Source organism: Jaculus jaculus, chromosome 5 (assembly GCF_020740685.1).
Source record: "Jaculus jaculus isolate mJacJac1 chromosome 5, mJacJac1.mat.Y.cur, whole genome shotgun sequence".
Lineage (NCBI taxonomy): Eukaryota > Metazoa > Chordata > Mammalia > Rodentia > Dipodidae > Jaculus > Jaculus jaculus.
The window spans coordinates 67,719,334-67,745,689 of NC_059106.1; the positions used below are offsets into that span (position 1 = coordinate 67,719,334).

At 52.2% G+C, this 26,356-nt stretch overlaps 1 protein-coding gene across 1 annotated transcript in view; it reads left to right on the plus strand.

Annotated features, from left to right (window-relative positions):
* Nucleotides 1–25,919, plus strand: part of Grik3 (glutamate ionotropic receptor kainate type subunit 3) — a 249,535-nt gene extending 223,616 nt beyond the window's left edge. Inside the window, exons 12-16 of the mRNA XM_004665213.3 lie at nucleotides 5,918–6,036; nucleotides 8,357–8,574; nucleotides 19,007–19,229; nucleotides 19,476–19,726; nucleotides 23,337–25,919. Coding sequence (XP_004665270.1) covers nucleotides 5,918–6,036; nucleotides 8,357–8,574; nucleotides 19,007–19,229; nucleotides 19,476–19,726; nucleotides 23,337–23,531 — 1,006 coding nt within the window. The 3' untranslated portion in view covers nucleotides 23,532–25,919. The remainder of the gene's footprint in view (nucleotides 1–5,917; nucleotides 6,037–8,356; nucleotides 8,575–19,006; nucleotides 19,230–19,475; nucleotides 19,727–23,336) is intronic.
* Nucleotides 25,920–26,356: the final 437 nt, after the last annotated feature.

Below are 26,356 nucleotides of genomic sequence, written 5' to 3' on the forward strand. Positions count from 1 at the left end.
GATCCGAGGGCTTGGTGTTACAGCCTTTTTTTTTTTCCTCTCTGAGAGCCTTCTTTGAAATCCTCCCCCCCACCCTGCTCCCTCCTCCCCACACAGAGAGAGACCAAAGGAAGAGTGTGAGAGGCGAAACCACCCTGCCTCCCTCCCGAGCCTTTGCAGCCCGGTGCCAGGCAGCTGCCCTGCCCCATCGGCCCAGCCGGCAGCAGAGCCGCCACACAGAAGCCTTCATTACGCCTCTTGTCTCTAATGGTCTAACAAGCCTTTGAAAGCAGGAGCCACTCTCCTGTGCTCTCAGCGTAATTTTCGCAGCTCCAGTGGCCTCTCAGCGTCCCACCCCTCTGAGACAGGAGCATTTCCAGCTTTAGTTCTGTCTGTTTGATGTGTGTCCCTTCCCCCTCCAGCATGAGTCTCCTGTCAGCTGCAGGCAGCCAGATCTGTGTCCAGCTCCTCCCTCCCGCCTAGGAAGACAGGAACCCCTTCTCAAGGCTCCTCAGGAAGAGTGGAAATTTCTAGAGCAGCTAGAATGATGAGAAGCACCTGCAGAGAGAGGAGAGGGATAAAGGTCTTGGCCAAAAAGCTGAGAACATCTAAGTGCCATTGTCTCCTCACAGGGCACACAACACATCTCACAGCCAGCGTGTCAAGTCCTCACAGTAGTCCCATGGAGTGGGCATAACTACCCTCCGCTATAAGAAGCGGAAACTGAGGCTCAGAGAGATTAAGCCAATACCCAAAGCCAACAAAGCCTTCTTTGGTAGGGTTTGAAACAAGGTGGTTTAAGGAGAAAGAACAGAGCTGTGGCTGCTGGCCAGTGAACAGCAGCACACACAGCTGGCTCAAAGGGGCGCCGCTACTCTGCACCCCTAGGCTATTTATGGGGCAGGGAGGCAGGACCCGTGCTCAGGAGTTAGCAAGACTCAGATTTTTAGGTGACATCTCATATTTATTCTGGGTAGCCACTAATTGCATTTTAAAACAATACTGTTGAGCACACAAATATAGATGCAGGGCTTGAGGGAGGGCCTGGTTGAGGTGCTTGCCTGTCAAAGCCAAAGGACCCAGGTTTGATCCCCCAGTACCTACATAAAGCCAGATGCACAAGGTGGTGCATGCTTCTGGAGTGCGTTTGCAGCTGCTGAAGGCCCTGGTGCACCCATTCTATCTCTTTCTTCTGCCTTCCCTCCTTCCCTCCCCCCTCTCATACACAAATTAAAATTTTTTTAATGTGTAATAAAATAGCAAAATGTAGATATATCCCTAGGCCCCCCCCCATGCTCCTATTGGGGAGCTGGACAAGTAATGGGGGTCTGCAAACAGTGGCTATGTCACTAGGCCCACTCTGGGGTATCTGTGGCATGGCACAGAGCCATCCGTCTGCAAAGTGACCTGCCTAACCTGTGTGGGTCCCGTCCATCACAGGGGGCAGGGGACAGGCAGTGAGCAGGGTCTTCCCTTGCTATGAAGACATGCTTCCTTCCTGCCCTGTGGGGGAGGAGGACACAGGAAGGGGATAGAAGACATCTTCTCACCACTGTGACAACAGCTGGCCCGGGAGGCGAGGCTGGGTATAAGCTGCCAGCCCAACCCCTGGGAACCACTTTGGATCCCATTCCTACAGATCCCGGAAAAGAGAATGTGACAGTCACAGTGTCCCACCATGCTGGCTGATGCTGGAGTGTCACTTTCTTCACTGAGTGGACATAGAGTGTCTTGGGTCCATGATTTCTCATTCCCAATTGCTAACAAGACTGGAGAGCCCCGGAAGCCACAAGCCACAAACCCAAGATGCACCATCAACTGCATGTGGCACTTTCCTTCCTTGTCCAGACCCACCCATTCCTCCTGTTCTCTCCTGTAGCCTGGTCTTTCTGGCCCCCTGAGTTTTAAGATCCTGGTCCGCCCCCCCACCCCCCCGCCACTGTAAAATGGGTATCCAGCGCTATGAAGCTTTTAAGGATACAGCCTGATCCAGAAGAGCAGATCTGAAAAAGCCAAGCTTGGTGACACACGCCTTCCATCCCAGCACTTGGAAGGCAGAGGTAGGAGAGTCGCTGTGAGTTCGAGGCTACCCTGAGACTACATAGTTAATTCCAGGTCGGCCTGGTCTAGAGTGAGACCCTATATCAAAAAACTCAAAACAAAAGAATTAATAGAAGAGCAGATCTGGAAGGCAGCCACTGAACATATGGAAAGCCAAGTTGGGTAATATAATGGTGTGATATGATACTTTCAGTATTTTTATGTTAAAAATAGCCTGTGTAGGCTCGAGATAGGGCTAAGTTGGTAAGGTGCTTAATGCCTAAGAATGAGGACCTGAGTTTGGATCCCAAGGACCCATGTAAAAGCCAGATGGGGAACACTCACTCACAGTCCCACACTGAGGAGGCAGAGAGAAGGGATCCCCAGGTTTTGCTGGCCAGATGTCTAACAGAATCAGCTTCAGGTTCATTAAGAGACCTTGTCACAAAAAAAAATGAGATGGAGGGCAGGAGAGATGGCTTAGCAGTTAAGGCACTTGCCTACAAAGCCTAACTACTAGAGTTTAATTCCCCAGTACCCATGTAAAGCCAGATACACAAAATGGCACAGATATCTGGAGTTCATTTGCAGTGACTAGAGGCCCTGGCATGCCCATTCTTTCTATCTCTTTCTGTCTCTGTCTGTCTCTGTCTCTCTCTGTACTTGAAAATAACTAAAATAAAAATATTTTAATAAAAAATAAAATGGAGGGCTGGAGAGATGGCTTAGCGGTTAAGGCACTTGCCTGTAATGCCTAAGAACCCATGTTCGACTCTCCAAATCCCACGTGAGCGAGATGCACAAAACTGAGGCAAGCATAAGGTGGCTCATGCCCACTAGGTGGTGCAAGCTTCTGGAGTTCCATTTCAGTGCCTGAGGACCTGGTGTGCCAATTCTCTCTCTCTCTCTCTCTAATTAAAGTAAATAAATAAAATGGAGAGAAATTGAGGAAGACACCTAACATTGACCTCTGGCCTCCACATGCACACACATGAACCATACATATATGAACATGCATATACATGCATGCATACTACACAGATACACATGCAAAAAAATAACATGTATGTATGTAGGACCTATTCTGCTCAGACATCAGCTTTCTTCTGTTCCCAATTCTTTCTGTCCCCAATGCAAATTGTCACGCCCCATGACTTTTGGCTCACTGCCAGATCAAATAGTCCTCAGTCTTTCTGAACCACAGACTGTTTTCATCCAGAAATGAGAAGTTTTGCACCTGTATATTTCTCAAGATTTCATCTTCATTTACTTGTAAGATTTCTCCTTCAGCCCTGAGGTGTGCCTGTGTGGCAAAGCCTCCCTTAGCAGCCCACTCCCTACTGAGCTCCAGCTCCCGGCAGCCTGTGGTCTCTGCTTGCTAGAGTCCATTGTCCTTCTAGTGTGGAGCCAAGGTGCACCCAGGCCAGGTCTCCCTTCTGTGTGAACTCAGGGGAGAAGCACCTGGCATCCCTAGTCTGGTAGAGTCTAGGGCTACAGCAGGAACTCTCCTTCCATCTGTGACACATGAATCCACCAGAGCCTTGCCCTCCAGACTCCAGACTCCCCAGATGCACTGCCTTGCTGCGGAGCTGCATAAAGTGTCCAATGGCCCCCGGCCCACCACTCCAGAAACCCAGCTCTCCAAAGACTTTCTCTTGAGTTGCCCACCCCAGCAGCCCCTCAGCCCAGCTCTCCTGAGCTTCTGTCTCTTCCCTGGGAGAGTCGAACGTCTCTAAACCAGTCATTTCCTTTAACAATCTACAACTTGATTTGAGCCACATATTCCAGTCTTCCTGTTTAAGGGGGCCTCCTGCCTCATGAAAATAAAACTCTTCTCATATAAGTACTGCAGATCATTGTGTGATATACTCACTGTTTGAGAGGGAAGATAGAAAAGGATGTCACAACATCACACTTAAAGAATGTCACCATTAAAAAGTAAAACAAGACTCACTGGACTTGTCTATCCTTCTCCCCTCTCATCCCAGCATCTCAATACACACACACACACACACACACACACACACACACACACACACACCCTCATCCGGGAACTTCTCCAGTCTCTCCCTCTCTCTAGCATCTTCAAACAGACACTGTCAAATGAGTTTCATTGTCAAATGAAACCCAGCCCAGCAATCAGGATTCCCTCCCTCCTTAGAAGGCAGTGAAGTGCTATGAGCAACTTTTTCCTGTCCAGTATGGTTCATATATTCAAATAGAAAGACCTAAAACACCAAATCCCACATTATGCTCTCCAAGGGGTAGGATTCTGTGGTACTTGTATTTTCTCCTAGTGGTCTTGGATAATATTTAAACATTTTATACTGAGTGTATTTTACTTTCTCCATTTTGTTTTTTTTTTATTATATACGAAATTCAAACACATGCTCGCATTTTCAAAAATTCATGTACTACAAATAAAGCAACAGGCATGCTTGAGATGCTTTCTGCCATTCTCAATCTTCCCAGAGGCAAACACTGACTTTTTAAAAAAATATGTGGAACATTCTAGACCTTTCAGTATGCATTCACATACAATTGTACATGTAAAGAACTCTGTAGTTATGTCTTGGGGATCAATTTATATAATGTGATTGTATTGTTCTTATTTTATGTAGGGTTTATGTGTATGTGTCATGTTGTATGTGCACGTGACTTTGTGTGTGCCATGCGTGTGTGCCACAGCATTGCGTGGAGCTCAGAGGACAACTTTTGGGTGTCAGTACTTGCATTCCACCTCATTTTAGGCAGGGTCTCTCTCTCTCTCTCTCCCCCTCTCTCTTTCTCTGTATCTCCCCCCCCACCACCATTGCTCATCGCTATTCTCTAGGCTATCTGGTTCACGAGCTCCTGTCTCCCATCTCCCATCTCACTGCACCACAGTGCCGTGGGAACTACAGCAGCCTGTCATAGCTTCTGGGTTGTGGGTGGTACTGGGGATCTGAACTCAGGTACTCAGGCATGCACAACAAGTGCCTTATCCATTGAGCTGTCTCCCCAGCCCCTGTTCCTATTTTTTTATGTTTTGTATTATTATTATTATTATCATCATCAACAACAACAACATATTTTGTATAGATACATCATGTGTTGATACCCTCTTTTCCCTCGTGCCTGCCCCCATTCCTAGATGAGGATAGATCTCCAACACAGAATGTCTCGTTAAAAGAAAGTGATCAAAAATAGGAACGGGGGGCTACAGAGATGGCTTAGTAGTTAAGCACTTGCTTGTGACGCCTAAGGATCCCGGTTCAAGGCTCCATTCCTCAGGACACATTAGCCAGATGCATAAGGGGATGCACACATCTGGAGTTCGTTTGCAATGGCTGGAGGGCCTGGGGTACCCATTCTCTCTCCCTCTTTCTCTCTCTGTATGTCACTCTCAAATAAACAAATAAAAATAAACAAAAAAAAGGAAAAGGGATGTCTCAACCTGTGGCTCTCTGTCCCCATCGAGGTGTGTCTGGAAGTGTCCTGTTCTCTGTGACAGCTGTGTGATGTTTCAGTGAGGTTGTGGCATGGTCTGTTTAGTCATTCCTCTACTGAAGGACATTTGAGTTATTTGCGGTATTTTTTTGTTTGGTTATAACAAACAACACTTCAATAAACATCACTGCAGACTTCCCTTGACACTCCTGAGCGAGGGTTTTCCTGGGACGGATAATGAGTTGCAGCATCACTAGCCAGAAGGGCATGCACACTTTTAATTTGAAAAGAAGCTTCTGAATTACTTTTATAACCAGAAAAGGGCACTCACAGTAAAGGACAAGAAGAAACATGGCCCAGGCCTCCCCAGCAGCACTGTGACGAGACAGACGGTTGGCATCCCTCACTGGTGCTTGCTAACTAGCAGTTTCTCCGCAGCTCTGTCTCACCACCTTCCTCTGCCCGGCAGGTTCAGCCCTTATGAGTGGTATGATGCCCAACCCTGCAACCCTGGCTCCGAGGTGGTGGAGAACAACTTCACTCTGTTCAATAGCTTCTGGTTCGGAATGGGGTCCCTGATGCAGCAAGGTGCGTGTCCATTCTCTTTCCTCCCCTGGGTAGGGTGGCTTCTCTCCCCAGGAGATTATTTGACCTGTCTGGCATCAACTACCCCTTAGACAGCAGCCTCAGATCCTGCTGAGCCATTAGAAGGTTAAAGATACCCAGGATGTCCCGGTGTGTGCCCTCATCCCCAGATCCTCACTCTGAGGCACTACCCAGGCCGGAGCCAGCTGGGGATCTGAAGCGGGTCGGCAGCTCCAACCTGTGGCATGTGAGACGCTGCCCCGGCGCATCCTACCTCGCAGAGTACCCTGCTGTACTGACCCTGGCAGCCTCTCCAGCATAGAATGGAGCTGGGCAAGCTCAGCTGGGGCTGGGGACACTAGCGGAAGGGAGGCACTGTAGCATGATGCAGGGTGCAGGATGGAAGGGACTAAGAGGGTCCCAGGAAGTGGCTTGGTCAGGACTCTGTGACTACCTGGGAATAGGAGGCATTGGCTGAGACCACAACTTTCTCCCGAGTACACCTGAGACAGACCCATGGCAGACACTTCTCTTCCATCCCACAGGGCAGGCCCCATGCTGACCTGGCCCTATGCATGGCTTCTGTCCTTTTGAAACGTCCGTAGCTGCTTGTATTTCTACGAAGCAGCTGGGAGTGGCAGCTGGAATTCCAGCACTTGGGCAGCTGAAGCAGAAAGATTGCCACAAGTTCAAGGCCAGCCTGGCTGATGGTGTGAAACAATGTCTCAAAGACAGAAAACTCTAGAAAGAAGAGCACCTGCTCTAACTGCAAAGCATGAGATATCCAGTTTCCTGGGGGCTGGAGAGAAGGCACAGGAGGAGGGGCAACAGGAGAAGACCCCCTAGAAAGAGCAGCCTTCAGCCCCACCATTCAGGATCCCTGTGCCCACCACCTGGACCTTAGAACCCCAGGTCCTGAACCTTCTGTCCCAAGGAATGGAGCGGGTGGCCAAGTCTTGGCCTGTGTTAGAGTTCCCCTGAGGAGCCTAACTGGGGGTAGGGGAGGAGGGACTTCAAGGGACAAAGAAAATGTCCTTGTTCTTCATAGTTAACATGTGTGTCATCAAGACTCCAGTCCTCAGGAGCATCCATCAGCAGGTGTCAGGTGAATGAATGAATGAGTGAATGAATGAATGAATGAAGTGATCCCGAGTGCCCGTCACTAGGCACATGGGCACTCAAAGGAAGCAGAAGAGGAAATGTGCCACACCTGAGGTACATTTCAGTCATGAGCTCCAGCAACTGGGAAGTGACAAGCCACTTTCAAGAGAAGTACCTCCATCTGTCCCCCTTATGAACAAGCCTCACCTTGCTTCTTTGCCCATCATCTTTGTTCCATGACAGTTGAGAAGCACCCGGAAGCCCCTCATTGCAGTAATAACCCCTCTTCTGCCGCCTGCTGCTATTCAAAGCCCCCGATGCATTCCCTGCATGGTTTTGATTAGGAAGGGAAAAAAATAGTTACATATTTGAAAAACTCCCTCAAGTGACTTCTTTGAGAGAAGGGGGTGGAAAAAAGCCATCCATATCAAAGCAGACACTTTTCAGATTGCAAGCCCAAATATTCTGGAAAGTTCAGGAGTCACTAGCTATTTAAATCTTTTGAAAGCCGTCTAGTTAATTACTTCAGTTAGAAGGTTTCATCTGAATTGTGCTCCACACCCAAGGTCAGGAAGGAAGAGTGATATATTTCAGCAAAGAGCTTCCAAAAATGTTGGTTTTTCTCCTCCTGCCAAGTGCCGCAGAGCAATCTTATATTTGTATACCACTTAGAGTTCCGACGCATCTCTCCTCAAATTATATCGTTGCGGCATCGCAGTATTTCTGTGAGACTGGGACAGAGGAAGGACAATTCCCTGCGTTTTGCAGAGTCCCTGAAAGGGGAATCATCTGGAATAAGATCGCACAAGAGAATTAGGAGTAGAATTTATTCCAGTACCTAGGGGTTCCGACCCTCATGCAAATGGTCCTTTGAAGGAAGTGTGTGTGTGTGTGTGTGTGTGTGTGTGTGTGTGTGTGTGTGTGTGTTGTTTGAGAACAGAGGTTCTTAGATAGCAGCCTGGCTCCAAAGTATGTGAAAGACTGGTCACACATCTCTGGTTCTGTCGCTACTGATCCGGGAGGTCCTGGGATGGAGCCTGGGAATTTGCCATCCTAGCAAGTTCCCAGTGATTCCAATGAGTCACACAGCTGAGATCTGCTTGTCGAGGGAAGGGTCTCAGCTCCTACAATAGCATAAGTGGTGTCATGACCCAGGGGAGCAGAGGCGTCCTTGCTGTGCATGTGGAGAAGGGTCACGGGTCTCCTCCCTTCCCTCTCCCAGGGTCTGAACTCATGCCCAAAGCCCTGTCCACACGCATCATTGGTGGCATCTGGTGGTTTTTCACGCTCATCATCATCTCCTCCTACACGGCCAACCTGGCTGCCTTTCTGACCGTGGAACGCATGGAGTCCCCCATTGATTCTGCCGATGACCTGGCCAAGCAGACCAAAATCGAATACGGTGCTGTCAAGGATGGAGCCACCATGACCTTCTTCAAGGTGAGACTTGCTCCTCCCCATTGTAGACCCTGAGCTGACCCTTCCCTGATCCTTGGCTGAGTGGAAGAGGGAAGGGGACGAAAGCCTTCACTGCCCAGGGCTCAGGGCCTGAAACCTTAGGACTAGTCCCTCTCTGTTTGGACCGGTTGGCTCAGGGGAGCCATGTAGATTGCTTTCTGTACCTGAGACAAGCTGTGTAGAAGGGAGAATAGGAGGAAGGAGGGGAGGAGTGGTCCAAACCCTGGCAGCCCTAGAATAAGTGGGCAACTGGCCCTTGGCTTGGGGGGCTCTCAGTGCCACTCATTCCTAGGAGGCTGGCCTTGGGGTGGGAGAGCTGCCAAAAAAGCCAGAGGGCAACAGTAGGCACACATCCTCAAAGAACAAGAGGCATCTACCTTCCTCTTCAGAGAAAGTTCTGTCACCTGGCCATGCGACCGCTTTCATGTGTACCTGGCCGTGACTTTGTGGTGCCTCCTGCTTCAACGTGCTGGCTCGGTTCTCTTGCTTGTTTCACCTTCTGTCATCATAGCTGAGAGTCAAGGGGACTCGGGCTGAAGTGCCCACATGCTTCCAGCTAAATAACAACACTCGCCATTGCCAGCCCTGAGCGCTCACAGCGGGCCAGGCTCTGTGCTCGTTGCTTGCCCACAGTTAGCAAGCCCTGCGAGGTTAGCGCTATGGCGATCCCATCTCACATGTGCGGAAACTGAGGCTCAGAGCAGCCCAAGGACTCACGACTAGAGGAGTCCGATCCTGACCGGGTCCTCCTTCCCCAAAGCTCGTGTGCTAGGACAGCCATGTGGGACTCGAGCGTGGAGTTCCGTATTCAGGAGAGAGTACCGGCCCCACCCTCAGAAGGCCTGATCCGGGAGGCCGTCTGTCAAGCTCCTGGCGCTGCTGGTGCCGTTGAGAAGTAGCACTCTTGTTACCTCTCGGCAGCCTTAACATTTGAGAACTGGGTATGTGCTGCAGGCTCCAGGGTCACCTGGCCCCTCCGTCCTCCTCACCGGCATTGGCCTCCTAGACCAAGCCGTTGAGAAAGGGACTGTGAACCCCAGTGGGCCCTGGGGGAAGAGGAGATTAGGGTGAAAATGCTCCCACCCTTACAGGCACCAGAGCCCCTGGCACTGTCCGTACCAGGCCCTACCCTACCCCGCGTCCCTCGTTGAGGCTGGAAGCCGCTTCTTAGTTGAAAAGAAAGGATCCCTTTGGGTATTGCCGCTGCCACTAGACTAGAAACTGGGCGCGCTGTCTGGTGAGGAGGTCACAGCTATGCTTTGAGATGAAGGAAAGATCAAATGTTGTCAGAGGCATGTTAGGAGCTCGGTGAGCATGAGCCGGTGTGTGTGGTACTATGTATGAACACGTGTGGCTGCATGGGTCAGTAGAAGATAGCATGTAACTGTGTTCGTGCACAATGTATGAAACATGTGCCATGCACATGCAGAGCTCTGGCTTGGACATACATATTTGAATGTGTGTGTGTGTGTGTGTGTGTGTGTGTGTGTGTGTGTACTGGTGAGCATATGTGGGCTGCATCTCTGTGATCTGGGAACATAGCTATGTTTGTGATTATGCACAGATGCATGCCAGAGTGACTTGTGTATGTGAGCAGGGAGCTTATGTGTGTCTGTTTGCTTGAATGTCCCCATCAGTATGCCTGGATAACTAGGAGGTGTGTGTATGTGTGTGTGCATGCATGCATGCACGCACACACACACGTGTGTATGTATGTGTTGACCTGAGAGTGTGTAGTGGCCTTCTACATGCTTGCACACGTACCTTCCTGCTCCTTGCCAGTCCCCAGGCCGTGGCCCAGCCCTTTGACTGTGCCAGAGCCTCTCATGCATTACACATGAGCCCGTCTCTAAGCAGGGCTCCCGATCAAAGGGAAGAAGCATAAATAAGCCCGATGCAGGCTCATCGCAGCTGATTGGAGGCCCTGCCTCCCTCTGCGCTAAGATGTTCAGTTTGCCTTCCCCAAGCCTCGTCCCAGCTCCCCACCGAGCTTCTGCCCTCAGCATCAAGTCGCACCTCCCGCAGCCCTCTGCCCTCACTGCCTCCCCTGCAAACCACATAGTAAGGAGGCCAGAAGAGGGGCATGGATGCTGCCACCCGGTTGGGACTATGGGTCTCCAGGGACCAGATTGTAAGGGTCAGTAAGCCACAAACAGTAGCTTCATGTCCCCAGGCAGAATCAACCTTCCTTCCCTGGTCTTTCCACATCAATTATTCCTTCTCTACAACCAGCCACATTGTCTCCCACGTCGGTTCACACAAAACATCCCAGGCTTCCTCTGGCTGGCAGTGGGAGCAATGAGACTGTGGTGTGGGCAGAGAGAACTGAATCAAGGACATTGCGGGCATCACTACCCCAACTCTGAGGGTAAGCTAGAAGTACAGCATCCTTGGGAGCCTGGACGAGCCTGTCTCCTCCCAAGCCTCTAGAGCTAGACTTCCAAGTCATGTTTATCCTGAGCCAGGGCATGGTCTCTTTAGCAAATTATGGCTAGGAGACCTGAGATTAACTTAGAGAAATGGAGACCCCCATAGGGCAAGAAGCTTTGCCCACAGTCACACAGCTGGCCAGTGGTGGAGCCCTCGCACAGTGCTTTCTCCACACCCAGTCTAGATTCTTCTCCCAGAGGGACAGCCCTCAGACCTGCCCATGAGTACATACAGCAGAGCTGGGCCAGAGCAGAATGGGGGTCCGCTCCAGGAGGAGTCCAGAGGCCTAGGAGCCATTGACATAGTCAGCAAAACTAGGAGCGCACCTATGATGTACCAGGCATGCTCCAAGCACTTTTTCCGTGCACTTGAGTCATCCTCAAAACAACCCTAGGAAGTGGGTAGCTGCCGACATCTCCATATTAAACACGATGAAAGCAAGGCTCTCTGAGTTGCCTAATGACACTCGGCTCATCAGGGGCAGAGCTGAGACTTGAGCAGCCAGACTTTCTGTATAGCCCTTGGTCCTTTTGGTGTTGTCCGTCTAAGGACAGCTCTCAGCTGTCTCACTTGATGAAGACGGAAGCCCACAGTCGCTTGATCCATGCCCAGGGTCCTGGCATATTGCACTTGCTCAAAGAATTGTCGAGTGGCTGTTGCTGTGGCATTGGAAGTTGGTAGAGCCCACAGGAGCCAATGCAGATGGCAGTGTTGAGTGCAGGCATGGAGCAGGCGCTCCCCTCCCCCACCTCATGAGCATCTCAGTGTTGAAGGCAGGGGAACATTTCTGTACTTCACATTTTTCTAGCACAGGCTGCAGTCTTAAAACCCCTCACCCTAGCCCCAGGGGTCCCATCTTTGTCCCAGGGTAGCAAAAGCAAGAAGTGGGGCATCTGGCTGGGGAAGACGGGGTGCAGACCCTTCAGCCTGCAGGGAAATGTGTGGCTGGAAACAACTCCTTGGCTCTGAAGGAGGTTTTGCTGGGAGAGTTGTCAGGGAGCAGCAGACATCACAAGCAGCGTCTCCTGTGTTGTCCTCCCTCCGTCTTAGAAGATAAAAATTAATTAGGAGATGAAAAAGGAGGCCTTTGAAAGCACTGTTTGGCTATAAAAATATGTAGGCAAAATGTAAAGGAGGCTGTGGGGGAAGCATGCTCCTTGTGGGGAGTCTGGGCAGCTTTGAAGGAAGAGGATGCAGGAAAAGCTTCTGCAGGGATCTGGTCTTCTTTGGGTAGTGTGGTTGGGAGCTCAGTACGTGGGGTGGGGAAGCCGCTCTGGGACCCTGGACTCTCAGATGTCAGGCTCTGTGGGCCTGGAGTGTGGTTGAACCCTCTGCTTTACACAGTCTCAGTTGCAGCATCTGACGTGGAAGGCATTGAGGGTGGCTGTCGTGCCCAGCCTGTGCCTTCCGCCTGCACAGCAGACTCTTCTCCAACCCCTTGGCTGTCCTCTCCCAGAAACTTAGCCCTGCCCAGCAGCAGAAGAACCAACCTACAGCCAGTGTGGTCCAGCCTGGCCCAGTCAAGGAGCAGGCTCTAGCATCACACACATTGTGAGTCGTGAGTGGGATCTGTGCTGGGTGACTTTGGGCAGCTTAGTCTCCAAGCCCCCCAATTTGCTCACCTGAACAACACAGACAATGATTCCCACTCTGCATCAGTTCACAGGAGGATTCAATGAGCTCCTGCACTTAAGGAGCCTAGCCCAGGGTCAGGGTTGCTTTTGTCCCAGAGTTCCCTCCTGAGACAAGTGACTTGACCAGAGCGCACGGGCAAGGACTCAGCCCATAGCATCCTCCTTCCAGCTCCCTGTACTGTGGAGCTGCCGGGCTCTGTGGAGGACACTGGTGCCTCCTGTCATGGGGTTGTCATTGCACAGAGCGAGTGGCGAGGAAGCTGGAGTCATTACAGTGGAAGGAACAGAAAGAGAACAGGTGGCCGGGCAGTGGCAGGTATGGGCACAGGTTGAGGATGCTGGAGAGGTCACTGAAAGCTACTCAGCTTCCCAGGACATCCCTGGGCCCTTGTTTTTCCATCTGTGAACTAGGTGTGATAATGGTCCTCAGCTTCACAGAGACGCTGAGGTGACTAAATGAAGGAATTCATGTACACAGCCTAGAGCAGTGCCTGGCACAGAGCAGGCATGCCATGAACACTGACCACCCTTCCTGTTTACCACAGCAGACTGGTGTCAGAGAGCCAGTCCACCCCACAGACAGGATACTGAGGGCCACCTACTGTTGTTGTTGGGTTGTTTTTTTTTTTTTGTGTAGGGTTATTTTTTAACTGGTTACCAGCATTTTTAAAATTTGGTGATTTCTGCATTTAAAGCATTCTTGAAAATGTGAAGGCTTTAGCATCAGGGAATGGGCTGTCCTGCAGAGAAGCCTTGGGCAGCTAAGGCAATGGCTGCCTCCAGTTTATAGCATCTGACCCAGCCCTCGCCAGCCATTTTCTTTACTTGGCTTGGCTCTGTTAGCATTTGAATTTCATAGCCCTAAGTTTTGTGTTTATTTATTTTCCATGGCTACTGTGTACCTTGAAAATGATTATTTTCTGTGTCCAAGTGGGAAAACTGGGCTTTAACGAGTCCTCAGGAGTCTTCAGCAGAAGTGCCGATGCCGACCACACCTGGAGTCTTAGGGGCTGGGTTCATGTGTCAGTGAACAGCTCCCAGGTCTTTTCTTGGTAAATGTGTAAAACAACCCTACACAGTAGACATCTTTAAAATCCCCACTTTACAGATATGAGATGCGATGTCACAGAAGGAACTGGAGTTTGAACCCGGGTCTATCCTTGCATCCCTCACCTCCACAGTCCCCCGAAGGAGCAGCTGCAGCTCCCTCCCAGGCGAGCCCAGGGCACACGTGCAGACATCCGGGGATGCTGGTTCTGGAACAGCAGGCAGAGGCGGGGGACTCAGAGGCCTCCTGGTGCCCACAGAAATAACCCGAGAAGTGATTAACTGCTCCACAGCATGGATCCGATAATGCCAGTGACTCCACATCCCAGGATAGGCAAGCTAATTAATTTAGGAAAAGGTCTCCTTTCCAAGATGGAAACTACCCAAGGTCTCCCATGGAATCACCTTGCAGCTGCCTCTCTGCACACATTCCCTGTGATCCACCTTCCTTTGAAACTGATAGATATGTATTTATATATACAGAGAGAGAGAGACCCATATACATTCTCTTATACAGAAATGTTAAATTTTTAAGATTAAGTATCTTCCGTTGGGGAAAATCAATTTACTTCTTTGAGGAGGCTGGAATTGAAAGTCGTGAGCCCGAACCTTACTTTCTTGCCAATTTTCCTGATAAAAAAAGCATCTTCACTCTGGCAGATCGCCCTGTGTTGGCTGCTCCAAATGATTCCATTAATTGATTTGGGTAACTGGCCCTGCAGTAATCCTTATTAAGGTTTCTACCAGAGCTGGGACAGGCCAAATGATGCAGAAGTCATGGGTATGTGGGACTCCGCTCCCCAGGGAGATGACTGTGGCTCAGGTCGGTGATGGGAACTCAGGTGGTCAGGCCAACATGGATGGGGAAGGGAGTGTTGGCTTGGCTTCTCTCTGTGGTGGACATGGGTGTGCCAGAAGAGTTAACAGGGTTATACCCCAGAATCATCTAACTGCTCAAGACAAAACTTAACAGGGGGGCTGGAGAGATGGCTTAGCACTTAAGGTACTTGCCTGTGAAGCCTATGAACCCATGTTCAACTCCCCAGATCCCACAAAAGCCAGACACACAGAGGTGAGGCAAGCACAAGGTAGCGTATGCCAACTAGGTGGTGCAAGTGTCTGAAGTTCAATTGCCATGGCTGAGGCCCTGGCGTGCCTATTCTCTCTCTCTCTCTCTCTTTCTCTAAATAAATAAATAAAAACTTAATGGGTAGCAGTCACCACAATGAGCAGATATAATTGAGATTGGTATCCAAGATATAGGCCAAAGATAATGGGAAATCCATCCCAGGGAAGAGGTCAAGTCCAGGTGGATAGAGATCACGAGCTGGGCCCTGGAGCTGGGAGGTGGGATTCTTCAAGTCCGTGTCACAGCCAGCTTCGGCTCACCTCCACCTTAACCAGCCCATGTTCCTGGGTGCCCCTCCTTGTCTTCCTTACTCTGTTCCTTTACCCATTCGTGGCTTTGTATATCTGTCCCCAAAGCCCATTGGCCTGGACACCTCTTCCAGCCTCAAATGAAATTCCTGACTCTGTGATGCTATGTTTCTGGGGGGTGGGGGAAGTGTCTCTGTTAGTGTCAGGCAGGTCTGTAGATGGGTGGAACTGGAAGGTGGAAGGGTGCAAGGCAGAGCTGAGAGGAAGAGATGGGGAAGTACAAGAAGTGGGGCAGACTCCCAGAATGGTCCCTTGGTTACTTTTGCCAAGCTTTAAGAGTTAGAGATGACCAATTGCATGAGAGAGACAGTAGACAAGATGGATGAGATGGTAAAAGGGCAGATGAGTGAGCAAGGAACAGATGGGGAGGAGGGTGGGTCGGCGGATAGACGGGGGAAGAGCGTGTGGATAAAGAAATCACAGGGCAGGTGAACAGTTGAATGAATTAGGATGAAGGTAGCTGTGGGGTTGAGAACATGAGCAAATGATGAGGAGAGGGATGGACGGGTTAGTGGAGTGGATGGATTGGTAGAATAGACGTGTGGATGGACAGATGGGTAGGTGGGTGGGTGAGTGAAGAGATGGGCAGATGCATGCATGGGTGGGCGCGTGTGTTAGTAGGTGTGAGGAGAGCCCTAGTGGTAGGACAGGGGAGAATTTTGGAAAGCAGGAGACCAGGAGTGAAGGGCAGCCAAGGAGCTGGAGACCCTGGAGGGAGGACAGAGCGCAGGTCAGGCTGGTCGGGATGGGAGCAAATGTGGGGAGCTCGGCTGTCTGGCAAGCAGAGGTGGTTAGACCTGGATAATTTGATTATAGGAATACTTGGAGTTGATGGTTATCTGAAATAACAGCTCCATCAGGAGCCTGCTCTTGGGAACATGTAGGTGAAAGAGCGTATTAGTTATCAGCTGCATGACGAATCTCCTCAAACTTCCTGTCTTAAACCATCTGTTACTGGCAGCTATGGCCCAGAATCCAGCACAGCCTCGCGGAGTGCGCTGGCTCCTGGGCCCCTCAGAAGGCTGTGATCCAGCTGTCGGCAAAGGCTGCAGTCACTCGGAGGCGTGGCTTCTAAGCCCGCGGGGCGTGCCCAGGACTCAGTTCTTCTGTTGTTGGGCTGAGCGAGGGCTTTGATGTTTCACTGAGCATTGGCCAGACACTGCCCTCCGTCCCCCGCCATGGAGACGTCTCCTTAGGTCACTTGACAACATGGCCGTGCAGTAATCAGGGGAGAAGAGCCAGAGAGAACAGAGGAAGATGAAGGCATGGTCTCTTGTCATTCAGAAGTGACGTCTCATCACTTCCAGGGAGATCGGGAAGTAGGTCAGGAGGGCCAGCTCAGGAGGAGAGGGATTTTTCAGGACCATTCAAACGCCGGAAAACAGGGTCACTGGGAGCCACGCCGGGCCTAGGAAGAGGCGTGCAGAGCAGGCACAGAGAGCTGGAGAAGCTGGGGGAAGAGAATCTGCATATCAAGAAATGATCTGGAAAATGAGAAACATCTGGGGCATCGGGAAAGCCGGAGACGAGGATGATCTTAAAGGGAAGAGGAGCTGGTGGGGGAGCACTTATGGAGGAGCTGGGGCAGAAGGAGGGCTGGGAGGTGGCAAGCTGCGGAGCAGACGGGTGGCTGTGTAGGTGGAGAAGCAGGAGAGCAGTCGGGAGCCCCGGGCATGAGGCACTTCATGCCCTTGCCTTTGAGACACGTGAGCTTGCAGGCAGAGGAGTGGTTGCTTGTCTGTGAAGGGTCTCATGGCCCGTGGCACTGGGCTGACCCATCTCAGGTAGAGCTCTGAAGGGTTCCACTTGCCACTTTGAGGCTCCCTCCTGACCATGTAGCCTCCTCCCCCAGGGCGTGCTGGTGACCCCAGGAGCCAGTTTCAGAGGGCTCATCCCCTGTCAGCACCAGGAAGTACCCAGAGAGAAAAAAAAGTACACGCAGGCTCCCTGTCCCCATCTGGCAAGTACAGCCTTGTCCCATCTCCCTTCCCTTTCCCCCGGGGCTTGTGCCAGCCTGTGGGAGCACACCCATGCTTTCACATGTACCAGAACTGGCCTGGGTGCCAGTCAGACAGGGTGGCATTACAAAAAGTCACAGCCAGACCTGGAAACGGCCAATACAATGGAGACTGCAGAGCCACCTGCTAGCTAGCCAAAGACCAACTGGGGCATGGCTGATCCCTACTGGGACCAGCTTGCTGGCAGGTACTTAAGTTCCCAAGACATCTCATGAACACCTTACATGCTTACACAGTCAGGGACAGCCAGCTCCAGCTCACCCCCAGGCCTGGCCAGCCAGTGACCAGGCAGGTCCCTGCTGTCCCAGGCTTGGAGCAGCCTCAGGGTCCTGCAGACCACTTGCTCTGAGGACCGCCCCCATCACTCCCTTTCTCCCCTCACCTCTAATTACTGGGAACAAACCAGAACCCATGCTTGAGACACTTCTCCCCTGACATGAGCTACAAAGAAGGCCAGCTTTGAGGTGGAAATGGGGAGCCCAGGCTCCCTGAGCTTAGCCCTGATAAGATTAATGGTTGCTGGGAGGCCATGCATCTTAGTGGTTAGGGGCATAGAGTAATGCCAGAGGGCCTCGGTTTGAAGCCTGCCTCCATCGTTTAGTGCCTGGGCAGTAGCCTTAGATGAGTTACTTCTCAGGGCCTCAGCTGTAAAATCTGTAAAATGAAGCTATTAGTACCTACCTCCTGTGAATGCTGTGGAGAATCAATGAGTTCAAGATGCTCAGAATAAGGCCTTACCCATGCTGATTGGTCAATAAGTGTTAGAGAAAATTCATTCTTAAGGAATTAATCTGGGAGCTGAGGAGGTAGCTGTGTTGGTAGAATGCCTCCCTTGCACTCCACAAAGCCCTGGTTTCAATCTCCAACACCACATGAAGCTGGATGTGATGGTGCATGCCCGGAACCCCAGTACTCTTGGAGGTACAAGCATAAGGGTCAAGAAGCCCATGGTCATCCTCAACATAGTGAGATCAAGAACAGTCAGGGATATATGAGACCCTGTCTTCAAAAACTAATAATTTCTAAAAAGTGAGGGCTGGGGAGATGGTACTTGACTTGCAAAACCTGTGCCTTCAGCCTGGAGGTCAGTTCCTCAGCCACTCATGTAAAGCTGGATAGTCATTTCTTTGCAGTAGCAACAGACTTTGGTATGCATGCCTATACGTGTACTCACAAATGTGCAAATAAAAAAAATGAAGTGGGACTGGAGATGGCTTAATGGTTAAGGCGCTTGCCTATGAAGTGTAAGAACCTATGTCCAATCTCTCTCCAGATCCCACATAAGCCAGACGCACAAGGTCATACATGCCTACTAGGTGGCACAAGCATCTGGCATTCGATTTCAGTGGCTCAGGCCCTGGCACATCAAATCTCTCTCTGTGTCTCTATAATTAAAAAAAAATAAGATTTTTTAAAAAATTAAATAAAAAAAAAAAGTCAAGCTGGGTGTGGTGGCACGTGCCTTTAATACCAGCACTTGGGAGGCGGAGGTAGGAGGATCACTATGAGTTTAAGGCCACACTGAGACTACGTAGGGAATTCCAGGTCAGCCTGAGCCAGAATGAGACCCTACCTCGACACACCAAAAACAGAAGTTTGTCTGAAGGCAGTTTATGCTGTGACAAAGAACTAGGGTTTCTAGGATGTGGTCCAGAGTGTGACTCTCAGCTTTAACCCACCTTCTCCCCCACAGCTGTGCGTATTGGCCCCTCCTCTCCCAAGGCTTCAGCTTTCACATCTGCACAATGGGTCAGAAATCTTGCTGAGCATACATAGGGAGCATGGTCGGGTGGGGGGGGGGCAACCCTATAACTTCAGTGTGTGCCTCACCTTCTCCCTCATGCCCAGAAATCCAAGATCTCTACCTTTGAGAAGATGTGGGCCTTCATGAGCAGTAAGCCCTCGGCGCTGGTGAAAAACAATGAGGAGGGCATCCAGCGGACACTCACGGCCGACTATGCGCTGCTCATGGAGTCCACCACCATCGAGTACGTCACACAAAGAAACTGCAACCTTACCCAGATTGGGGGCCTCATCGACTCCAAGGGCTATGGCATCGGCACGCCCATGGGTGAGTGGGGCGGGGTGGGAGGGGCGGGGTGTGGACAGAGGGTCACAAGCTCTCCACCGCCTCCCTTGTGCGTGGTCAGTGCTCCCCCCCCCCTCCTTCCACCAGACCTGCAAAGGTGGCATTTTTTTCCAGCAGAGGGATGGAGCCACATACCTAAAGAGAGGCTTCAGGGTGAGGAGCTGACAGGTAGGGTAGCAACTACTGTGGCTGGCTCTGGCCACTAACAGGCACCTCTCCCCTGGGCAGGCTCCCCCTACCGGGACAAGATCACCATCGCCATCCTACAGCTTCAGGAGGAAGACAAATTGCACATCATGAAGGAAAAGTGGTGGCGGGGCAGTGGGTGTCCAGAGGAGGAGAACAAAGAGGCCAGCGCTCTGGGCATCCAGAAGATAGGGGGCATCTTCATCGTCCTGGCCGCTGGCCTGGTCCTGTCCGTGCTGGTGGCTGTGGGCGAGTTTGTGTACAAGCTCCGCAAAACGGCAGAGCGGGAGCAGGTGAGCCGCTGCCTGGGGCTGCGCAGGAAGGGAAAAGGGGGACAAGAGCTGGACATGTCGGGGACACGGAGCTGTCTTATCTCACCCTCCTGACTGGCATCCTGTATCCAGTCTAGCAGGAAGTGTGCCAGCTCTCCCTCTGTTCTGCCCAAGCACATTTTCCCAGCACTGTGGTTCTATCCCAGGCCAAGCTGCCGTCACTACAGTCACAGTGTCCATATTGGCCTTCCAGCCTCCAGACCTCCCCTCTGTGCGGAACTCCTTCCTCCACGCTGGCTTTCCCACCACACTGACCTCCCGGCCTCCCTGTCTGTCCTCCACACTGACCTCCCGGCCTCCCTGTCTGTCCTCCACGCTGACCTCCCGGCCTCCCTGTCTCTCCTCCACACTGACCTCCCGGCCTCCCTGTCTCTCCTCCACGCTGACCTCCCGGCCTCCCTGTCTCTCCTCCGCGCTGACCTCCCGGCCTCCCTGCCTCTCCTCCGCGCTGACCTCCCGGCCTCCCTGTCTGTCCTCCGTGCTGACCTCCCGGCCTCCCTGTCTGTCCTCCACGCTGGCCTCCCGGCTTCCCTGTCTGTCCTCCGCGCTGACCTCCCGGCCTCCCTGTCTCTCCTCCGCGCTGACCTCCCGGCTTCCCTGTCTGTCCTCCGTGCTGACCTCCCAGCCTCCCTGTCTGTCCTCCACGCTGGCCTCCCGGCTTCCCTGTCTCTCCTCCACGCTGACCTCCCGGCCTCCCTGTCTCTCCTCCGCGCTGACCTCCCGGCCTCCCTGTCTCTCCTCCGCGCTGACCTCCCGGCCTCCCTGTCTCTCCTCCGCGCTGACCTCCCGGCCTCCCTGTCTGTCCTCCGCGCTGACCTCCCGGCCTCCCTGTCTCTCCTCCGCGCTGACCTCGGAGCCTCCAGTCTTCCTGCTGCCATATACACAAGTCACCCAGCAGCCAGTTGGTGCCCTGTTCAAACCACCATGTTTCACGCCATGTGAGCTCCCTCCATAACCCCCGCAGGGTGAATGTTGAAACTGGGTGCTGGTGGCACAGGGGTTCATTATACTGCTGTCTCTACTTTTGCATATATTGGGAAATTTCCATTATCAAAATTTTAAAAAAGAGAAGTTGGGGGTCTGGTCCAAGTGTGCTCACAGTGGAACTAGGCTCTCCTGGCCTGATTAATTCAAGCGTGCTTGGACTGGAGTTCTGGGTCCCTGTGGCAAATTAGAAGCATGGGGAGAGAGTTTTAAGTGCTAATGCCCTGGCCTCACTCCCAGAGACTCTGTTTTAATTGGCCAGTGGTAGACTCTGGTATTGGCATTTGCTGAAAGCCTACAGGGTGATTTAAACGTGCACCTGAGCCGAGAGCCTCTAGGCTGGGGGAATTGCCTCTCCTAGAGAAGTTCAAAGGCATCCAGGCCCAGAGTGGCTAGCAGGAGCCTGCTGCTGAGTCACATGTGGAGGGCCCATTACAGCAAGCAGCTGATAGATCTATCAAAACAAGCTGGAGTGGTTGACAGCCGGCAAGCCTCCATCCGTCAAGAGGAGGGGAAGGGCAGCTTGGGTGTGTGAATTAGCTGGATGGGAGGAGAGACTCTCCCACCATTGCTGAGAAGTCCAAACAGATGCATTCCTGGAGGGCAACTCCGTGGGATGGTCCATCTTTCAAAGTAGCTGCACTGTCACCAGTCCACGTGTACTTCTAGAAATGTTCCAGGGGAGATGGTCAAGGATATGTGTGCTCTTGTTCACAAGGATGTTGTCCAAGTGTTCATTATTACGTGGAAAAGAAGTGGGGAGATGCCTAACAGCAACTCAGAATGGTTAGAAATTAAAACACAGTGGAAAGGAATAGCCAGGGCTGGGCAGGCGGCTCAGCAGTGAAAGGTCTTGCTTGCAAGCCTACCTGCCTGAATTCGAAGGCTCAGCTCCCGCACACAACCAGACAAAGTAACCCTACCGTCTGCTATCCCAAGTCCTCTGTGGCAGCGGGAGCCGGAGCTAGGAGAATCCATAAGCTTGAGGGCCAGTTAGACTGGTCCACGTGAAGGGGGCGGGGTGGGGGATCCTGTCTCAAAGTGGAAGGGGATGACAAACACCCCAAGGTTGTTCTCAGACCTACACACAAGTGCTATGGCTTAAGCACATCCATGCACACTCACATCACACACACACAAAGAAAAACATAAGGAAAAGAATAACCAAATTCAGCCCTTAATCCCAGCACTGGGGAGGCAGAGGTAGGAGGAGCACTGTGAGTTTGAGACCACCTGAAACGACATAAGTGAACTTCAGGTCAGCCTGGGTTAGAGTGAAACCTTACCCCAAAAAAAAATAAAAAAGAAGAAGAAGAAGAAGAACCAAATTCTTTAGAAATTCCCATTATGATTTGGCTAAAAACTAAATTCCACCAAAACCCTTAAAAGACCTAGTCCTGAGCCACCTCTTGGACCCCCTCTTTCCCATCCTCCCCTCCTGTACTCTGCCTGTCCCACACACAGGCTTCCATTTTAAGTCCACAACAGGCCCAGCATGTTACTGCCTCAGGGCCCTTGCACATCCTGTTCCAGCATGTTACTGCCTCAGGGCCCTTGCACATCCTGTTCTGTCCACCTGGACAGCTCTGTCTTCAGCGTACCGTTGCTCGGCACCATCTGATCATTGAGCTTTCCGCTCACATGTCGCCTTCTAGTGTGGCCTTTCCCACCTGTCCCCATTGCCAGGCCCGGTCTGTCCCACTTCATGGCTTTATTCTCTTAATGACAGTCGTCGGTGTGGAAAATGGTTTACTTGTTCACATGTTTGTTATCTGTCTCCATCCCATTGTTGAGCCATAGCTCCCTGAGGCCCCAGGGGCCTCATCTGTCCTCCCTGCTCTGTGCCTATCACCTAGTCAGTGCCCGGCACAAAGGAAGTATTACAGGATGCAGAAATGCCGGCGCAAGAGGGATCGATCGTATCACCATAGAGCAGAAAAGAAGGTGGGGGGAGGCTTGGCGAGATCACAGCTGGAAAGAAACGGTGCCACCTTCCACAGCCAGGCCTCAGCTGTCCTGCAACCCATAGTGTGCATGTGGCTGCCCCTGCAGTTAATGCCCACCCTCACTGTCTGAGTGAGGGACTAGCCACTTGTCCACCCCCCCCCCGCCCCCACAGTGTTCCATGCAAGTTCAGGGCGACCTCCAGTGGCGAGCTACGGGAGTCACCGCAGTCAGATACCTGTGGAGATAGCACACTCTTGCCCCCCTCCTTGGGCACCTGTAGGCACCCAAACCAGAGGAGGCCCTTGCAAGAGCCTGTTCCTCAGCCCCAGCTGCCCATCTTAAATATGGCTAGACTCTCTTAAGAAAGATAATAAATAGCGATTCCGCTCCTCCACTGAAAGCCCTTTTGGGATGGGCTACACACACACACACAGTTCCTCTAGTGCTGGCTCTGGGCACACCTAGTGCTGGGCGGGTTGGGGTCATGCAGGCAGAACCTTAGAAGCAGAGGAGAATTGTAGCCATGGCGCTCTATAGCCATCTTGCAGGGGCCGAGGAGTGGGGAGACGCAGGCCCCAGGACAGGCGCAGGAGAAAGAGGAGGATCCGGCCTCACTCTGCACCCTCTCCCCCTCCCCCAGCGCTCTTTCTGCAGCACCGTGGCCGACGAGATCCGCTTCTCCCTCACCTGCCAGCGTCGTCTCAAGCACAAGCCACAGCCCCCCGTGATGGTCAAGACTGACGCTGTCATCAACATGCACACCTTCAACGACCGCAGACTTCCGGGCAAGGACAGTATGACCTGCAGCGCCCCGCTAGCCCCGGTCTTCCCCTAGGCATGGGGGTGCAGCCGGGACGGCAGCCTGGCCCACGCAGAGGGAAGCCAAGGAGACCCGCGGGGACATCCCATCCCATACTGGCCTTGGGGACAGAGCCGCTGTCTGCATTGAGCCATGAGCCCTCAGCCCTTACCTATCAGGAAACCAGCAGGCCCCAGACCAGCTACTTGGGCTCCACCTTTTGTCTCTTCAATGGCTTCTAAATCTGCCAAGGCCAGAGGAAGCACAAACCTCTTTCAGGCTCGACTCCCTGGCTCCGTCCTCTCTTCCAGAGTGAGGCATTGCTGTCACAGCCCTGCAGAGGCCATGGAAAACAGCAGGTTGCTCTGAGAGTCCCCTCCTTTCCTGAGAGCCCAGACATCCTAGCACACAAGCCATGAGAGCAGAGTCCAACCTTGGGCACCTTAAAGATGCTATAATGAGGCTGCCAATGGGAGCCCAAGGATGGCCATCCCCTGTGGCTGGGCAGAAGAGAAGCTCCAGCCCTCAGGGGCTGTAGATCTGGTCTTCTCAACTGGGCTTCGTTGGCAGTGGCCCCTTGGTGAAGCAGAAGGCTGCATGGAAAGGAGTTTGGGAATGAGAGAGAAGAGAATTCACGGTGGAGGCCGCCACCTTGGATTTGTATGGACAGTGACTCCATGGCTGTCACTCTTCTAGAAGGTGTCTGGGAATCTAAATGAGGTAGTAGCCACAGCAACTTCTTAACTTCTGGTGAGAGGAGAGAAGAGCCCCTAAATCCTTCACAAAGGATGTCCAAAGACCTGGCTGATATCAGAAGCCCAGCAGAAGAAATATGGCTTCCCCAAACATCCCATGGACCCTTGAGCCGACGGCTCTATGATGCTATTTTCTGAACCTCATTGGTATTTGGAAACCTGAGCTCTCTGCCATCTACTCATCAGCAGATCCCACCTCTGCCTAGTTGAACTTGGCCTCCTCTGTCACCTTGGAAAGAGAAGAGCTGCCTCGACTGAAGTTTAAGTCAAGTCACCCCTTCCCTCCACAGAGGGATCCATGCACGGGCACGCAGACTAACTTCAGGTTGGATGGGGAAATCCAAAGGAGGCCCAAAGAACCCCCAGGTAGCTAAATCGAAAGATGAGCCCCAGAAAAAGGAAGGGTTTCAGGGTAGGGCATCAGAGCTACAGAGGCTCCCAGGGGAGGGAGAGAGCTGCTTCCTGGAGAATTAACCAAAGACCCAGCACAGAGACGCAAGGCCATGCTGACCCCTGGTCTCTTGTCTGGAGCAGCTGTGGCCATGGTGGGGCTCAGAAGAGACTACAGAGAAGTGGCAGCCAGCGCAGGGTCAGCAGGCCTGTGGCCCACATGGTCTCTGGGCTCCAGCTTACTTTGACGGATGCTCTAGAGGTCGGAAACTGTAAGGGGCCTGGAAAAGAATGAGACATGAAGCATTAGGCACAAAGTGTCCTTACAGAGAGTGAGATGGGGCCATAGGCCTCTTGTGGCTAAGGATAGAGGCTAGGCTCAGAGCAGGAGGCAGGGCTGGGGATTGTGGATTGAGAGCCACTCCTGCCGGTGTCGCCAGCAGCTTGGATCGGGATAGGCTTCCCATGGACGTCAAAGGCCTTCTCAGCAGAAGTGAAGGGTTTTCTCCCTCAAAGCAGGAGATGAGCCTGTCCCTCCCCCAGACTGAGCGGCAGGATCCCGAATCCCAGCACCTCTGGCTGGCTGTCTCCGCGGGAGGAGGGAGAAGAAGGCTAGACATACAGCAAGCAAAATGAATGGAATGATAGGAAAAGCCATGCTGGCGGGAGGTAGGGCTCTGTGTGCACGCACATGTGTGTGTTTGTATGTGTGAGTTTCAGGGACTGGAGGTGAAGGACAGATATGGGCATCTAACATAGTCCAGAGTCTATACTAACAGGGTCCTCCTTTGGGACCTTGTGTGCGTGTGCGTGTGTGTGCGTGTGTGTGTGTGTGTGTGTGTACATGAGTGATTGGGTAGGAGGAGGTAAACCAAGACCAGAAACAGAGCCCCGTTTGTATAAAAACAGGAGAAGCCATGTCATGATGGGGTTCTGGTGAGAATATGAATGGATGCACACGTGCGTGCATGTGTGTGTGTGTGCATCTGTGTACTGAATGACAGAGGGTGGGGCAGGGCACAACCCGCAGCATAGCCAAATCGGTGTACAAGGAGAAGCCATGTCACCAGAGGTCTACACACGAGTGTGTGCACACGTGTGCAGGCTTATGTGTCCCACAGACAGTGGGGGGGGGGAACCCGACCTCTGTGCAGCGTGGGTGGGTGGGTGTTGCACACAGAGGAGCCACACGGTAATGGGGATTGTGAGTGTGCTCGTGTGTGTGCAGATGCACACCTGCTCCAGCTTACAGTGGGAGCGCTGGGGTTCGGCCAGTCAGGAAGGCACAGTCGGGGGGGGGGGGGGTTCCTGGTAAGGGGAGAGTCGTTTGGCACAGCTTTCCCCGGGCTCTGTAGGCAAGCGCACCATGGAGAGACAGCCAAGCTAGGGAAGCCCTTCGAGGGCTCATGCCTGGCAAACTCCTTTGCTATATACAGAACGTCCTGTTGGGAGAGAATACATTTTTTGTGTGTGTTTTTCTTTGTTTCAACCCCTGCTAACAGGATTCTCTTGAAACTGCTCACCCATTTGCTCTCACCCACCATAGTCATTAACCACTGTCTTACGTTGTCTGATACAGTGTCATGGCACACGGCCACACCCATGCTCATTGTCACACATGTGTGCTTTCGTGCATGACGCTATGTGGACACGTCATGTTCTTCTGAGGCTATGCACATACGTAGACTGTAATGAGAGGAGGAAAGGGAAGTGGTT